Below are 17,772 nucleotides of genomic sequence, written 5' to 3'. Positions count from 1 at the left end.
TGGGGCACATAAGAGAGCTGGAAGACGAGATGGAGGAACATTGGCAGGTTCAAGTGCAGCAAAGGGTTTTAGGGTTGTAAGTAATTGGAGTTTGGGAAGTTGGATGCCTATAATGCATGATGATGGGCTAGAGACCCGCCTTACTCAGAGTCCTTAGTGAAGAGTTAGTTGTACATATGTGCCTTTCAGAGGATGAAGTGTGTGGTGATGTTCAGGGTGGTCTAGGAAGGACAAGGACGTCTATTGTGTAAATGTAACTTCCTGACTGAAGTCATTTCAACTCTTACAAAATTGGTTTGTAGTAGGGAGTGACAGAGTTGCCTCTCAGTGAAAAAATTACCTCCTTCCAAGTGGAGCCAGTGAGGTTCCTGGCATTGGCAGACATCCAACAGTCTGTCTTCCTCAATTCAATTTCCTCAAAGTTTGCAGATCTGAAACTATGAACTCTGGGTGGTGCCCTGTCCTGTTGCCTTATTGTACTTTGTTCAAGTAGAACATGCCATTGACATACTTCCAAAAAAATCAGAAAAAGACGGGGAGACATTCAGGTGAAGTTAGTTCCCAGTCAGTTGTGTGAGTCAAGAACTATTTCTTCTTTACATTCTTGTTCCCAGTCTGCCGGTTAAGTGTTCAGGTAGAACACTGTTTTTTCAAGTATGCACTCTAGTCCCATGCATTCCAGCAAATTATACCCATATTATATGGGAGTTACAACAATCACTACCCAAATGGCTTGAGGTCCAAAAGATGCAGGCCAGAACCACAAGTGTGACCATGGACCAGTTGCAACACACTTTCAGCACCTATGGCATCCCTGAAGTGTTAGTGTCAGACAATGGCTGCTTTCACCATCAGGGAATTTGAGACATTCGGGGCCTCAAATAGCATCTGCCATGTATGGACCGCTCTGTATCACCCTGCCTCGAATGGGTAGTTGTAATTGGGGATAGTAGCTTCAGGGGCATTGGCACTGTTCTCTGTGACCAGGATCAAGAGTCCCGAAAGTTGTGTTGCCTGCCTGGTGCTCGGTTTTGGGATATCTGATCTGGGATGCAGAGGAACTTGGAGTGGGAGGGTATAGATCCAGTTGTCGTGGTCCACGTAGGTACCAACGACATAGGTAGAACAAGGACACAGGTTCTGCTAAGGGTGTATGAACAGCTAGGATCTAAACTAAAACGCAGAACCAAAAAGGTAATTATCTCTTAATTACTACATGAGCCACGGGTTGCATCTAAACTGGAGAGACATAAATATCCTGGCCGTGAGGTTTGCTGGTGTCACGTGGGAGGGTTTAAACTAGTATGGCAGAGGGGTGGGTATTGGAGCAATAGGTCAGAAGGTGATAAAATTGAGGGAGAACTAGTGAATAGGGCCAATATGGCTCTGAGGAAGAGTAGACCAGGAGATGATTCTGAAAACAGCAGGACTGGTGGCCTGAAGTGTATATGTTTTAATGCAAGAAGTATAACAGGTAAGGCAGATGAACTTAGAGTTTGGATTAGTACTTGGAACTATGATGTTGATGCCCTTACAGAGACCTGGTTGAGGGAAGGACAGGATTGGCAGCTAACTGTTCCAGGATTTAGATGTTTCAGGTGGGATAGAGGGGGATGTAAAAGGGGTGGAGGAGTTGTGCTACTGGTTAGGGAGAATATCACAGCTGTACTGCGGGAGTTGCATTGGACTCACTTCCTTGGTGAAGGGCGAACTCCATGCCAGCCACTGCCCTCTCCTTGGTGTACCCGCGAGTTTCATGGCCGTTTCTTCAAAGCAGTTGTGGACAATATGCCAGGCATGGCCCTGCCCGTCTCCTGTCTATTATGGCCTGCTTTATCCCTGGGTACACAGGAAGGACATTGTGAGATTCCGAGACGCCAGTTTGTTCCTGCCTGATGCTTCCGAGAGAGCTGGGCAGAAGTGATTAGACCTTGAAAGGATAAGGAACTCTCTCTCTCTCTTGCTGCTGAAGTAAAGAACTGCTTTATTGTCATAAATCCAGTGAGTGTCTGGCACATCTTATTATAAACTTGAAATGATCTTAGATCTACAAAACTTGAGATTCAAAAGCTTGAGCTCCCGAAAGACACTAACTGGAAGCTATCCTCATGCATCAAATATCTTTTTCTTTTTATTGATATTTTTTATACCTCTCAAACACCCTATTCCCTGTGTTGTTCATTGTGTCTGTGTGTACAGAGTGGAGGTAGTTAGAAAGGTGGGTTGGGAAAGGGGTATTAGATAGTCATTTACATTTTTGTTAGTTTAATTATATTACTGTTAAATAACAATTATTTGTGTTAAAATTTACAAACCTGGTGACTGCAGTTTACTGGGCTCAGCCAAGGTACTCAGGTATTTTAAAATAACATTTCACTTGTGTTGCAACTCTGGGTCAAGTGGGGTTGGAATTGACCATGCACTAGCCCAGGGGGTCGTGACAATGTGTTGGGGGTTCCTGGAGGGTGGGTTCTGAGGGACATACTGGTAGGTGGAGTGTTACTGGCATGTCAGGGTTTGGGGCAGATGTCAAGGGTCAAGAGCCAGAATGATGCCAGGGTCACACAGGTGGTTACACATGCCAGCATCTCAAAGGAGGTTGTTCATCTTCCTCCTGCACTGCATGCTGGTCCTCCTGATAAGGCTGCCAGCACTCACTGCATCCACCCCCTAATCCCAGGCTTTATTCACGATAACTGGCTATTGTCCCCGCCCCACCCTGGGGAAGAGGGTGTACATTTCTCCTCAACGGAGTCCAACATATTGTGGATGTCCGCTTCGAGGAATCGGGGTACAGGTCTTTTGGCAGCCGTCCTAATGGCTGGAAGGAGAGTCTGGGGTGACTGGAGCTCTAAAGCTACCCCAGCTTGTCAGCCTTTCTATGTGCTGCATGGTAGCACAGTGGTTAGCATTGTGGCTTCACAGTGCCAGAGACCCAGCTTGGGGTCACTGTCTGTGCGGAGTCTGCACGTTCTCCCTGTGTCTGTGTGGGTTTCCTCCGGATGCTCCGGTTTCCTCCTACAGGTCCCGAAAGACGTGCTGTTAGCTGAATTGGTCATTCTGAATTCTCCTCAGTGTACCCGAACAGGCGCCAGAATGTGGCGACTAGGGGATTTTCACAGTAACTTCATTGCAGTGTTAATTTAAGCCTACTTGTGACACTAATAAAAAAAATTATTTTTATTTATGCGATTCCCAATCCTAGCGAATCACATGCCTGGGGAATTGAGATCTGGGCGGGATGCACGTGGCCAGGGTGCTGACCTATTTGCATTGATAGAATCGTGCTTCCCTGGCACTGCCAGCAACAGCGTGAACATGTTGCAATTCTATATAGGTGGGAGCACCTAGACTCTGGAACAGAGAATCCGGTCCCATTTGTGTGGCCACAACTGGAGACATCTGTGACGGTATTGACTTAAATCCCCAGGTCCAAACTATCAGGTTTTAACCAAAGTAGCAATAAAATAAGGGTAATCCTGAAGGAGTATTGTAGACTCCTCAAACACAACATCCTGGATTTAATCTTTAGGTATAACATTTTGTGTGCAAACGACAGGGTGGGGAAATTTTTTATTTTAATAAAGTGGACAAGTTAAAGTTTTATTTGCTAGAACAGAATTGTATTACACTAAGTTCATGGAAATATCAATTTAACAATAGTGATAATGTAACCAATCAACTAATATTTTTTGATTTTTTTAATCAGAATTTCAATTTCTAAAGATGCAAACCTTTCAGATTCGGACATTGACAATTGTATAATTATATAGTGTGCTGGTGATATTGTTACATAAAGTAGCAGTGTTAGAAATTGCAAAAACCTTTGTACATTTATTGGCAGCGTTTGGAAATTGGACCTATGTATGTTGTATATATAATTTCCTATCCAAGATGTTAGTTGTGGCTGATTAGGTAACATTCTTGCCCTGGAGTCAGAAGAACTGCCAGAGATTTGTAGCACCAAACTACACCTCGGAGCAATGTTGAAGAAGTGTTGCAACATCCGAGGTGCCAGCTTTCAAATAAGGTGCATAACCTGGGCCTCACCTGCCCTGTCAGATGGATGTAAAAGACGGCACGGCACCATTTTGAAGAAGAGCAGGCGAGTTCACCAAAGTCTCCTGGCTGATATTTATTTCCCAACCATTATGACTTTAAGTAGATTAACCGGTCATTTATCACATTACAGATCTTCTACTGTTGAGATCCTTATCTTTACCGATTGGCTTTGCTCTTTCATAGAACATAGAACATACAGTGCAGAAGGAGGCCATTTGGCCCATCAAGTCTGCACCCACCCACTTTAGCCCTCACTTCCACCCTTTCCCCGTAACGCAATAACCCCTCCTAACCGTTTTGGTCACTAAGGGGAATTTATCACGGCCAATCCACCTAACCGGCACATCTTTGGACTGTGGGAGGAAACCAGAGCACCCAGAGGAAACCCACGCAGACACGGGGAGAACGTGCAGACTCCGCACAGACAGTGACCAGGAAGGAATCGAACCTGAGACCCTGGCGCTGTGAAGCCACAGTGCTATCCACTTGTGCTACCGTGCTGCCCTTCACAATTTCCCATGCAATCTGCACCATTTTTCTGCTGGAGATTGCCCTTTGGTGTCGAAGAAGACATATGTGCCTGAAGGGAAAGCTCATGGTTGTGTCACCATTCTTCAACAGTACCCACTGGGCATTCACCACAGAATTGTCAAGTAATTGCACTTCGAAGCTCAACATCCACAAAAGGCAATCAATAATTTAATTTGCATCAGAGTAAATAAAGAATTAATGTTGAGTATAATTAGGATAACAAGAGTTGCTATGTTAAGTACAGAACATTTATATGGTTTAGTTAAGGAAACCTAAGTAAAATTCATGAAATGAATGGATTCCATCATGTGCCTCAAGTCCTGGGATTTAAGACAGTATTGCTCGGTCTCATTCATTTTAGTCTTATTTTTACAATAGTTAATTCAGCCATGTTGCCAACCCTCCAGGATTGGCCTGGAGTCTCCAGAAATTCAAGATCGTTCTCCAAGACACTGCTGTGAAACCCTGGAGAAAAATCATTGGGACATTATAAAAATTGTCATTTTCTTTGAATGTTTCTCGTTAGCAGGTGTGAAAATGTTGAAAATGGGGGGAAAAGGACTGTTTTGCTGACAGTCGATTCCTATTGTCTTCTTGCAGAAATAATTTAATTTATAACTGCAGCTCTAGGGGAACCCCACTAAGTCCATGCCTGATGGAAGGCCTGATTCAATTTGGATTAAAAATTAAAAAGGATTTGGTGAAGTCTCCAATCCTGAAATGTAAAAATGCAAAACATCAATCCCAAAGTTCATGAATGAAGAATAAACACAAATGTGGTCAGACAAATAAGAACTTAGCAGGAGATCATCATTTATATGCTATTCACTTCAAGCTGTGTGTGAACTATATTGACTTGTGATGGTTATCGCTTAATAACTGGACAAAGTTTAATCCTATAGGTACTCTCGCAATTATTCTTAAGCCAAGAAACTAGAAAAAATGGATGAGGAGAATCTGAGAGAGAGGCAAATCAATACAGAGGCGAAGAATGGGAATCTAGCAATTGACAAAATGAAGTCGGAGGGCATCAAACACAAGGAACCAGAACATATGGCTCTACAGCAACAGGCAAGTATAGTATTCCCAACAACATATGGTGAAGGGTGCAAGCTCCTGTTATAAATTGCTGTGCAATGAGCGCTGATATGATTTTCTTTTTACCTGTCAAACCGCTTTGCAATTATCTATATTGTAGACAACATTCATTCACTGAGGGAGCACAAAATATAACACAATATTACAGTACTTCTTCCAGAATTACAATCTTCATAGTTCAACATCCATTTCATAATTTGAATCTCAGTAAGAGAGGTAAGATTTTCCAGCTAACTTCATCATTGTGAAAACAAATCTCACGTGAACAATAAGTCCTTCACGTCTTATTATCTGACTGGATTTTCAATGAATCTAAACTTACTAAATCAGCATTCTCTATTCACTTTGTTCGTTGCTATTCTATAGTGATTTCACATTAAGTGCCACATCATTACTCCTTTCAGTTTCATCTTAATTTATTTCCACACAATTATCATCTATAATGTACACTTAGCACCTAATTTTTCTTCCAAGGTGCAATATTTGGTACTTATCGTTCTGTCCATTTCCAGATTTTATTTAACTTATTTTGTAGGTAGAAGACTACGGGTTGGATTCTCCATTTCAGCAGCTAAGTGCTGTCTGAAATGGAGAATTCCCGGGCGTTTTACCACGCAAACATCGGTGCCAAACCATAGAATCATAGAATTTACAGTGCAGAAGGAGGCCATTTGGCCCATCGAGTCTGCACCGGCACTTGGAAAGAGCACCCCACTTAAGGCGACAGCTCCACCCTATCCCCATTACCCAGTAACCCCACCTAATCCTTTTGGACACTAAGGGCAATTTATCATGGCCAATCCACCTAACCTGTACATCTTTGAACTTGGGAGGAAACCTGGAGCACCCGGAGGAAACCCAGAGAGACACGGGAAGACTCCACACAGACAGTGACACAGCCGGGAATCGAACTTAGTACCTGGAGCTGCGAAGCAACTGTGCTACCGTGCTAACCACAATAATCTTTTATTGTCACAAGTAGGCTTACTGCAATTTAGTTACTGTGAAAAGCCCCAAGCCACCATATTCCGGTGCCTGTTCGGGTGCACAGAGGGAGAATTCAGAATGTTCAATTCATCTCACAACACGTCTTTCGGGACCTGTGGGAGGAAACCGGAGACATGGGAAGAATGTGCACCTCCCACAGGCAATGACTCAAGCGGGAATCAAACCATGGACCCTGGCGCTGTGAAGCCACAGTGCTAACCATTGTGCTACCATGCTTCTCTATCACACTCTCACCGATTGCGGGTCCAGTGAGGGCCTAGCAGCGGTGCCGGGTAAAACTCCTGGCTCCCGCACCAAATCTGGCCAGAGAATGGCCCGTGGACCTGACCTGCTAACTATAGCACCACAGGAAAACCCCTGCCCAGCCCCTGACCAGACCCCACCAGTCCCCCTCACTCCCGCAGAAGCTCCCCCCCCCCCCGGCCAGCGGCTCGGCTCCTGTCTGACTGTGACGGCGCTGGACAGAGTCCGCGGCCACCATGCCGGGTTCCCGACCGCTCAGACGATACGTCAACCGTGCGGTCGAGAACTTGGCCCATCGGCGACGGAGCATCGGGGGAGGGCCTTCTGATGACGAGCCAACGCCGTTCCAGCGGCGCGCAATGCGATGATGCCATTTTGGAGGGGCGGAGTCTCAAAACGGGCATCAAACCGCTACCCCCCAGATTTGGGCGTTGGAAGGGATTCTCTGCCTGATCACCGATTATGATATCGCCGCGGGCAACGGAGAATCCTGCCTTACTTCTTTTCATTCTACTCCATGAGCACAATCCTTCCACCCACAACCCATTTCACCAGCCTGGTATCCTTAACACATTTTATTAGTTTTGAGTTTCTGCCCAAATAAGTGGCATCATAGGACACTGTCCTTTCACACTTCTACATTCTTGCAGAAGCATAGTGGACAAATGTTTATGGGCCTTTGACTTGGCAACTCTCCTGCGGTTTCTGAGCGGATGTCACATATGCTACATGGGCAGCACGGTAGCACAGTGGCTAGCACTATTGCTTCGCAGCGCCAGGATCCCAGGTTTTCTTCCCTGCTGGGTCACTATCTGTGTGGGGACTGCACGTTCTCCCTGTGTCTGCGTGGGTTTCCACAGGATGCTGCAGTTTATTCCCACTGTCCCAAAAGACGTGCTGTTAGGTGAATTGTGGTGTACCTGAACAGGTGCCGGAATGTGGCGACTGGGAGCTTTTCACAGTAACTTCACTGAAGTGTTAATGTAAGCCTACTTGTGACAATAAAGATTATTATTATTACAGCGCATGAGATGGAGATAGGAACCCCGAAGGAGTGGACGGTTGGAGGGCTGCCTGGTCCCAGGAACCAGCTGTAGTCCGGACAGGTATCGCACTCCTGGAAAGGGTGATCCCAGCACTGGTAGAGATGCAGACACATAGCCAGGAGGGGTTTCAGCAACCTTCCATCGCTTGCAGCTGTAGCTGGAGGAATCCAACTTCCTTCAGGTGCAGGAGATGATATCGCCAATGCGTGGTACCCAGGCCAACACTGAACGGGTGGCATCCACGGTGGAAACCTTGGGTAAAAAGTCATAGCCATGACTCAAGGTGTCCAAGGCTGGGGCGCACTGTGTGGTCAATGGCTGAGGCTCAGGAGAAGGGAGCCCATTCACAAGCAGCCATGTACCGAGCCCACATGGTCATTGCTGTGGCTCTCCAGAGCTTGGCCCAATCACAAAGGGTGACGGTGTTGAGAGCATTGGCTGGGCGTTAACTGACCTGAGCCAGGCGCTGAGGGACCATAGGGACATGACCAAGGCAGTGAGGGATATGCCTCACTCGCTGAGTGGCATGGCCCAGTCTCAGTTCTCCATGGCTGAGGGCATCAAGACCATGGCTCAGACAGGAGCGGGCCCCCAGGGCTGGCAGTGCCAGGTCTTGTGCAGCCTGTGGAGTTCAATCCGGCCTCACCACTATCCCATGGAGTAGCCTGGGCTGGGCTGGGCTGGGCTGGGCTGAGCTGGGCTGGGCTGGGCTGGGCTGGGCTGGGCTGGGTGTGCCAGGTTGGGGCTGGGCTGGGCTGGGTTGGGGCTGGGCTGGGCTGGGTGTGCTGGGTTGGGGCTGGGCTGGGCTGGGCTGGGCTGGATGTGCCGGGTTGGGGCTGGGCTAGGCTGGGCTGGGCTGGGTGTGCTGGGTTGAGGCTGGGCTGGGTGTGCCGGGTTGGGGCTGGGCTGGGCTGGGCTGAGTGTGCCGGGTTGGGGCTGGGCTGGGTGTGCCGTGTTGGGGCTGGGCTGGGCGGGGCTGGGCTGGGTGTGCTGGGTTGGGGCTGGGCTGGGCTGGGTTGGGTGTGCCGGGTTGGGGCTGGGCTGGGCTGGGCTGAGCTGGGCTGGGCTGGGTGTGCTGGGTTGGGGCTGGGCTGGGTGTGCCGGGTTGGGGCTGGGCTGGGCTGGGCTGGGCTGGGTGTGCCGGGTTGGGGCTGGGCTAGGCTGGGCTGGGCTGGGTGTGCCGGGTTGGGGCTGGGCTGGGGTGGGCTGGGCTGGGCTGGGCTGGGCTGGGTGTGCCAGGTTGGGGCTGGGCTGGGCTGGGTGTGCCGTGTTGGGCCTTGGCTGGGCTGGGCTGGGCTGGGTGTGCCGAGTTGGGGGTGGGCTGGGCTGGGTGTGCCGGGTTGGGGGTGGGCTGGGCTGGGCTGGGTGTGCCGGGTTGGGGCTGGGCTGGGCTGGGCTGGGTGTGCCGGGTTGGGGCTGGGCTAGGCTGGGCTGGGCTGGGTGTGCCGGGTTGGGGCTGAGCTGGGGTGGGCTGGGCTGGGCTGGGCTGGGTGTGCCAGGTTGGGGCTGGGCTGGGCTGGGTGTGCCGTGTTGGGGCTGGGCTGGGCTGGGCTGGGTGTGCCGGGTTGGGGCTGGGCTGGGCTGGGCTGGGCTGGGTGTGCCGGGTTGGGGGTGGGCTGGGCTGGGCTGGGCTGGGTGTGCCGGGTTGGGGCTGGGCTAGGCTGGGCTGGGCTGGGTGTGCCGGGTTGGGGCTGGGCTGGGCTGGGCTGGGCTGGGCTGGGCTGGGTGTGCCAGGTTGGGGCTGGGCTGGGTGTGCCGTGTTGGGGCTGGGCTGGGCTGGGCTGGGTGTGCCGGGTTGGGGCTGGGCTGGGTGTGCCGGGTTGGGGGTGGGCTGGGCTGGGCTGGGCTGGGTGCCGGGTTGGGGCTGGGCTGGGCTGGGCTGGGCTAAGTGTGCCGGGTTGGGGCTGGGCTGGGCTGGGCTGGGTTGGGTGTGCCGGGTTGGGGCTGGGCTAGGCTGGGCGGGGCTGGGTGTGCCGGGTTGGGGCTGGGCTGGGGTGGGCTGGGCTGGGCTGGGCTGGGTGTGCCAGGTTGGGGCTGGGCTGGGCTGGGCTGGGCTGGGTGTGCCGTGTTGGGCCTTGGCTGGGCTGGGCTGGGCTGGGTGTGCCGAGTTGGGGGTGGGCTGGGCTGGGCTGGGCTGGGTGTGCCGGGTTGGGGGTGGGCTGGGCTGGGCTGGGTGTGCCGGGTTGGGGCTGGGCTGGGCTGGGCTGGGCTGGGCTGGGCTGGGTGTGCCGGGTTGGGGCTGGGCTAGGCTGGGCTGGGCTGGGTGCCGGGTTGGGGCTGGGCTGGGGTGGGCTGGGCTGGGCTGGGCTGGGTGTGCCAGGTTGGGGCTGGGCTGGGCTGGGTGTGCCGTGTTGGGGCTGGGCTGGGCTGGGCTGGGTGTGCCGGGTTGGGGCTGGGCTGGGCTGGGCTGGGCTGGGTGTGCCGGGTTGGGGGTGGGCTGGGCTGGGCTGGGTGTGCCGGGTTGGGGCTGGGCTGGGCTGGGCTGGGTGTGCCGGGTTGGGGGTGGGCTGGGCTGGGCTGGGCTGGGTGCCGGGTTGGGGCTGGGCTGGGCTGGGCTGGGTGTGCCGGGTTGGGGGTGGGCTGGGCTGGGCTGGGCTGGGTGCCGGGTTGGGGCTGGGCTGGGCTGGGTGTGCCGGGTTGGGGCTGGGCTGGGCTGGGCTGGGCTGGGCTGGGTTGGGGCTGGGCTGGGCTGGGTTGGGATGCCGGGTTGGGGCTGGGCTGGGTGTGCCGGGTTGGGGGTGGGCTGGGCTGGGCTGGGCTGGGTGTGCCGGGTTGGGGCTGGGCTAGGCTGGGCTGGGCTGGGTGTGCCGTGTTGGGGCTGGGCTGGGCTGGGCTGGGTGTGCCGGGTTGGGGCTGGGCTGGGCTGGGCTGGGCTGGGTGTGCCGGGTTGGGGGTGGGCTGGGCTGGGCTGGGCTGGGTGTGCCGGGTTGGGGCTGGGCTAGGCTGGGCTGGGCTGGGTGTGCCGGGTTGGGGCTGGGCTAGGCTGGGCTGGGCTGGGTGTGCCGGGTTGGGACTGGGCTGGGCTGGGCTGGGCTGGGTGTGCCAGGTTGGGGCTGGGCTGGGCTGGGTGTACCGTGTTGGGGCTGGGCTGGGCTGGGCTGGGTGTGCCGGGTTGGGGCTGGGCTGGGCTGGGCTGGGTGTGCCGGGTTGGGGGTGGGCTGGGCTGGGCTGGGCTGGGTGCCGGGTTGGGGCTGGGCTGGGCTGGGCTGGGCTGGGCTAAGTGTGCCGGGTTGGGGCTGGGCTGGGCTGGGCTGGGTGTGCCGGGTTGGGGGTGGGCTGGGCTGGGCTGGGCTGGGTGCCGGGTTGGGGCTGGGCTGGGCTGGGCTGGGCTGGGTGTGCCGGGTTGGGGCTGGGCTGGGCTGGGCTGGGCTGGGCTGGGTTGGGGCTGGGCTGGGCTGGGTTGGGATGCCGGGTTGGGGCTGGGCTGGGTGTGCCGGGTTGGGGGTGGGCTGGGCTGGGCTGGGCTGGGTGTGCCGGGTTGGGGCTGGGCTAGGCTGGGCTGGGCTGGGTGTGCCGGGTTGGGGCTGGGCTGGGGTGGGCTGGGCTGGGCTGGGCTGGTTGTGCCAGGTTGGGGCTGGGCTGGGCTGGGTGTGCCGTGTTGGGGCTGGGCTGGGCTGGGCTGGGTGTGCCGGGTTGGGGCTGGGCTGGGCTGGGCTGGGTGTGCCGGGTTGGGGGTGGGCTGGGCTGGGCTGGGCTGGGTGCCGGGTTGGGGCTGGGCTGGGCTGGGCTGGGCTGGGTGTGCCGGGTTGGGGCTGGGCTGGGCTGGGTTGGGATGCCGGGTTGGGGCTGGGCTGGGTGTGCCGGGTTGGGGGTGGGCTGGGCTGGGCTGGGCTGGGCTGGGCTGGCTGTGCCGGGTTGGGGCTGGGCTGGGCTGGGTTGGGATGCCGGGTTGGTGCTGGGCTGGGTGTGCCGGGTTGGGGCTGGGCTGGGTGTGCCGGGTTGGGGCTGGGCTGGGTGTGCCGGGTTGGGGCTGGGCTGGGCTGGGCTGGCTGTGCCGGGTTGGGGCTGGGCTGGGCTGGGTTGGGATGCCGGGTTGGGGCTGGGCTGGGTGTGCCGGGTTGGGGGTGGGCTGGGCTGGGCTGGGCTGGGTGTGCCGGTTTGGGGCTGGGCTGGGCTGGGTTGGGATGCCGGGTTGGGGCTGGGCTGGGTGTGCCGGGTTGGGGCTGGGCTGGGTGTGCCGGGTTGGGGGTGGGGGGTGATGTGGTGGGAGGATGGTGGTGTGGGTATTGCAGGATGACATGGGGCCGGGCCCCCATGTCAATTGGATATTCCACCTGAGGTCACCCTCAGAGGTGCCAGAGAATGGGGCCAGAAGTGTGAGGCCGTCTTGAAGGACACCTTAGCCAGTAAGTGACCCATCACCATTCACCATTTCCATAACTCACCGCATCTCCCCCCCCCCCCCCCCCCCCCCCCCCCCCTCCCCCCAAGGATGTTTGGGCCCAGGAGATGGAATAGCCGTCATCCATGCAGGGATCACCCAAGCAGACAGTGGAATATGATCCTGAAGGATGGAGTCCGACTTTGTCAAGTGATGAGGACCACCAGAGCTCATCTCAGAGCGATTCGTCATCATCCTCCATACCGTGGACAAGACCCGCTGACATTGCCAACCCGGGGCCAACACCCTATTGTGACGATGGTCGGACCCTCAGTGGGAGGGGGTGGGAAGCTGGGGTGTTGGAATGGAGGAGGGACAGGGGAGGATGTGAGTGGCTATGGAGGGCAGGCACCACTGGGAAGGAAGTGGGGTGGTGGTTGGGGACAGTAGGCCTGCCATGCCAGCCAGGATTCCATGCCCGCATCGTCCTGGGCAACCTCCTCATCTCATCAGATGAGGCCTGGCGCTCTTCCTCCTCCACAATGTCCCACCTCTGTTGCACGATGTTGTGCAGGATGCAGCAGACCACCATGATGTTCAAGACCCCACAGGGGTTATATTGGAGCTCCCCGCCGGATCGGTCCAGATGCCAGGAACCACACCTTTAGCATGCCAATGCATCGCGTCGTTGTAGCGGTTTCTGTCTCGGTCTGGGGCCTCCTGACAGGCATCATTAGCCACAGAATCAGCGGGTAACCTTTGTCACCCAATAGCCAATTCCTCAACCGAGGGAACAACTCGAAGCCGTGAACCGACGAGTGCGCCAGGATGTAAAAGTCGTGCTCGCTGCCCGGGTATCGATCGCAGACGTGCAAGATGCGCAGCTGGTGGTCGCAGACCGACTGCACATTCAGGGAGTGGAAAAGCTTCCTGTTGATGAAGGGCTCTCCTTGTTGAATTGGTTTTCATAAGGGGACAAGTGTCCCATGTATCACCCCCTGGATTTGGGGCATGCTAGTGTGTTGTCCTGCCAGCAGGGTGGCAGCTGGTTGTACGGTGGAGAGGGTTACGGTGTGCCACCAAATGCCACCAATCGCCTCCATGCTTAGAGCCTTGTGTGCGGACAGGTCGTACAGAGGGGGTGAGGCAAGGAAGTTTGCATCTGCTGGGAGCGGAGCTGCAGTGTGATGTGGGTCTTGGGTGTGGGGAGCGGACAGTGTGATGTGGGTCTTGGGTGTGGGGAGCGGAGCTGCAGTGTGATGTGGGTCTTGGGTGTGGGGAGCTGCAGTGTGATGTGGGTCTTGGGTGTAGGGAGCGGACAGTGTGATGTGGGTCTTGGGTGTGGGGAGCGGACAGTGTGATGTGGGTCTTGGGTGTGGGGAGCGGAGCTGCAGTGTGATGTGGATCTTGGGTGTAGGGAGCGGACAGTGTGATGTGGGTCTTGGGTGTGGGGAGCGGACAGTGTGATGTGGGTCTTGGGTGTAGGGAGCGGAGCTGCAGTGTGATGTGGGTCTTGGGTGTGGGGAGCGGACAGTGTGATGTGGGTCTTGGGTGTGGGGAGCGGAGCTGCAGTGTGATGTGGGTCATGGGTGTGGGGAGCGGAGCTGCAGTGTGATGTGGGTCTTGGTTGTGGGGAGCGGAGCTGCAGTGTGATGTGGGTCTTGGGTGTGGGGAGCTGCAGTGTGATGTGTGTCTTGGGTGTGGGGAGCGGAGCGGACAGTGTGATGTGGGTCTTGGGTGTAGGGAGCGGAGCTGCAGTGTGATGTGGGTCTTGGGTGTGGGGAGCGGACAGTGTGATGTGGGTCTTGGGTGTAGGGAGCGGAGCTGCAGTGTGATGTGGGTCTTGGGTGTAGGGAGCGGAGCTGCAGTGTGATGTGGGTCTTGGGTATAGGGAGCGGAGCTGCAGTGTGATGTGGGTCTTGGGTGTGGGGAGCTGCAGTGTGATGTGGGTCTTGGGTGTGGGGAGCGGAGCGGACAGTGTGATGTGGGTCTTGGGTGTGGGGAGCGGACAGTGTGATGTGAGTCTTGGGTGTGGGGAGCGGACAGTGTGATGTGGGTCTTGGGTGTAGGGAGCGGACAGTGTGATGTGGGTCTTGGGTGTGGGGAGCGGACAGTGTGATGTGGGTCTTGGATTTAGGGAGCGGAGCTGCAGTGTGATGTGGGTCTTGGGTGAAGGGAGCGGAGCTGCAGTGTGATGTGGGTCTTGGGTGTGGGGAGCGGACAGTGTGATGTGGGTCTTGGATGTAGGGAGCGGAGCTGCAGTGTGATGTGGGTCTTGGGTGTAGGGTGCGGAGCTGCAGTGTGATGTGGGTCTTGGGTGTGGGGAGCGGAGCTGCAGTGTGATGTGGGTCTTGGGTGTGGGGAGCGGAGCTGCAGTGTGATGTGGGTCTTGGGTGTAGGGAGCGGAGCTGCAGTGTGATGTGGGTCTTGGGTGTGGGGAGCGGACAGTGTGATGTGGGTCTTGGGTGTGGGGAGCGGAGCTGCAGTGTGATGTGGATCTTGGGTGTGGGGAGCGGACAGTGTGATGTGGGTCTTGGGTGTGGGGAGCGGAGCTGCAGTGTGATGTGGGTCTTGGGTGTAGGGAGCGGAGCTGCAGTGTGATGTGGGTCTTGGGTGTAGGGAGCGGACAGTGTGATGTGGGTCTTGGGTGTGGGGAGCGGAGCTGCAGTGTGATGTGGGTCTTGGGTGTGGGGAGCGGACAGTGTGATGTGGGTCTTGGGTGTGGGGAGCGGAGCTGCAGTGTGATGTGGGTCTTGGGTGTAGGGAGCGGAGCTGCAGTGTGATGTGGGTCTTGGGTGTAGGGAGCGGAGCTGCAGTGTGATGTGGGTCTTGGGTGTAGGGAGCAGACAGTGTGATGTGGGTCTTGGGTGTGGGGAGCGGAGCTGCAGTGTGATGTGGGTCTTGGGTGTGGGGAGCGGACAGTGTGATGTGGGTCTTGGGTGTGGGGAGCGGAGCTGCAGTGTGATGTGGGTCTTGGGTGTAGGGAGCAGACAGTGTGATGTGGGTCTTGGGTGTAGGGAGCGGACAGTGTGATGTGGGTCTTGGGTGTAGGGAGCGGAGCTGCAGTGTGATGTGGGTCTTGGGTGTGGGGAGCGGAGCTGCAGTGTGATGTGGGTCTTGGGTGTGGGGAGCGGAGCTGCAGTGTGATGGTGGTCTTGGGTGTAGGGAGCGGAGCTGTAGTGTGATGTGGGTCTTGGGTGTAGGGAGCGGAGCTGCAGTGTGATGTGGGTCTTGGGTGTGGGGAGCGGAGCTGCAGTGTGATGTGGGTCTTGGGTGTAGGGAGCGGACAGTGTGATGTGGGTCTTGGGTGTAGGGAGCGGAGCTGCAGTGTGATGTGGGTCTTGGGTGTGGGGAGCGGAGCTGCAGTGTGATGGTGGTCTTGGGTGTAGGGAGCGGAGCTGTAGTGTGATGTGGGTCTTGGGTGTAGGGAGCGGAGCTGCAGTGTGATGTGGGTCTTGGGTGTGGGGAGCGGAGCTGCAGTGTGATGTGGGTCTTGGGTGTGGGGAGCGGACAGTGTGATGTGGGTCTTGGGTGTGGGGAGCGGAGCTGCAGTGTGATGTGGGTCTTGGGTGTGGGGAGCTGCAGTGTGATGTGGGTCTTGGGTGTGGGGAGCGGAGCTGCAGTGTGATGTGGGTCTTGGGTGTGGGGAGCGGAGCTGCAGTGTGATGTGGGTCTTGGGTGTAGGGAGCGGACAGTGTGATGTGGGTCTTGGTTGTGGGGAGCGGAGCTGCAGTGTGATGTGGGTCTTGGGTGTAGGGAGCGGACAGTGTGATGTGGGTCTTGGTTGTGGGGAGCGGAGCTGCAGTGTGATGTGGGTCTTGGTTGTGGGGAGCGGAGCTGCAGTGTGATGTGTGTCTTGGGTGTGGGGAGCGGAGCTGCAGTGTGATGTGTGTCTTGGGTGTGGGGAGCGGAGCGGACAGTGTGATGTGGGTCTTGGGTGTAGGGAGCGGAGCTGCAGTGTGATGTGGGTCTTGGGTGTAGGGAGCAGACAGTGTGATGTGGGTCTTGGGTGTAGGGAGCGGACAGTGTGATGTGGGTCTTGGGTGTGGGGAGCGGAGCTGCAGTGTGATGTGGGTCTTGGGTGTAGGGAGCGGAGCTGCAGTGTGATGTGGGTCTTGGGTATAGGGAGCGGAGCTGCAGTGTGATGTGGGTCTTGGGTGTGGGGAGCTGCAGTGTGATGTGGGTCTTGGGTGTGGGGAGCGGAGCGGACAGTGTGATGTGGGTCTTGGGTGTAGGGAGCGGACAGTGTGATGTGGGTCTTGGGTGTGGGGAGCGGACAGTGTGATGTGGGTCTTGGATTTAGGGAGCGGAGCTGCAGTGTGATGTGGGTCTTGGGTGAAGGGAGCGGAGCTGCAGTGTGATGTGGGTCTTGGGTGTAGGGAGCGGAGCTGCAGTGTGATGTGGGTCTTGGGTGTAGGGTGCGGAGCTGCAGTGTGATGTGGGTCTTGGGTGTGGGGAGCGGAGCTGCAGTGTGATGTGGGTCTTGGGTGTGGGGAGCGGAGCTGCAGTGTGATGTGGGTCTTGGGTGTGGGGAGCGGAGCTGCAGTGTGATGTGGATCTTGGGTGTGGGGAGCGGACAGTGTGATGTGGGTCTTGGGTGTGGGGAGCGGAGCTGCAGTGTGATGTGGGTCTTGGGTGTGGGGAGCGGAGCTGCAGTGTGATGTGGGTCTTGGGTGTAGGGAGCGGAGCTGCAGTGTGATGTGGGTCTTGGGTGTAGGGAGCGGAGCTGCAGTGTGATGTGGGTCTTGGGTGTAGGGAGCGGAGCTGCAGTGTGATGTGGGTCTTGGGTGTAGGGTGCGGACAGTGTGATGTGGGTCTTGGGTGTAGGGAGCGGAGCTGCAGTGTGATGTGGGTCTTGGGTGTAGGGAGCGGAGCTGCAGTGTGATGTGGGTCTTGGGTGTGGGGAGCGGAGCTGCAGTGTGATGTGGGTCTTGGGTGTGGGGAGCGGAGCTGCAGTGTGATGTGGGTCTTGGGTGTGGGGAGCGGAGCTGCAGTGTGATGTGGGTCTTGGGTGTGGGGAGCGGACAGTGTGATGTGGGTCTTGGGTGTGGGGAGCGGAGCTGCAGTGTGATGTGGGTCTTGGGTGTGGGGAGCGGACAGTGTGATGTGGGTCTTGGGTGTGGGGAGCGGAGCTGCAGTGTGATGTGGGTCTTGGGTGTAGGGTGCGGAGCTGCAGTGTGATGTGGGTCTTGGGTGTGGGGAGCGGAGCTGCAGTGTGATGTGGGTCTTGGGTGTGGGGAACGGAGCTGCAGTGTGATGTGGGTCTTGGGTGTGGGGAACGGACTGTGTGATGTGGGTCTTGGGTGTAGGGAGCGGACAGTGTGATGTGGGTCTTGGGTGTGGGGAGCGGAGCTGCAGTGTGATGTGGGTCTTGGGTGTAGGGAGCGGAGCTGCAGTGTGATGTGGGTCTTGGGTGTAGGGAGCGGAGCTGCAGTGTGATGTGGGTCTTGGGTGTGGGGAGCG

The 17,772-nt window shown here is 56.4% G+C and overlaps 1 protein-coding gene across 2 annotated transcripts in view; it reads left to right on the top strand.

Annotated features, from left to right (window-relative positions):
• slc7a9 (solute carrier family 7 member 9) overlaps positions 1–17,772 on the top strand; it is a 109,996-nt gene that overhangs the window by 1,370 nt on the left and 90,854 nt on the right. For both annotated transcript variants that reach the window (XR_005461793.1, XM_038806547.1), the window contains exon 2: positions 5,496–5,664. Coding sequence is in view for 1 of the 2 variants with exons in the window: in XM_038806547.1 (XP_038662475.1) it covers positions 5,536–5,664 (129 nt within the window). In the remaining variant the exon portion in view is untranslated. The remainder of the gene's footprint in view (positions 1–5,495; positions 5,665–17,772) is intronic.

The sequence above is a fragment of the Scyliorhinus canicula genome, chromosome 9 (genome assembly GCF_902713615.1).
Source record: "Scyliorhinus canicula chromosome 9, sScyCan1.1, whole genome shotgun sequence".
Taxonomy (NCBI): Eukaryota; Metazoa; Chordata; class Chondrichthyes; order Carcharhiniformes; family Scyliorhinidae; genus Scyliorhinus; species Scyliorhinus canicula.
The sequence above is the reverse complement of the archived record's forward strand: the minus strand, read 5'-3'. Positions and strand labels throughout refer to the sequence as shown.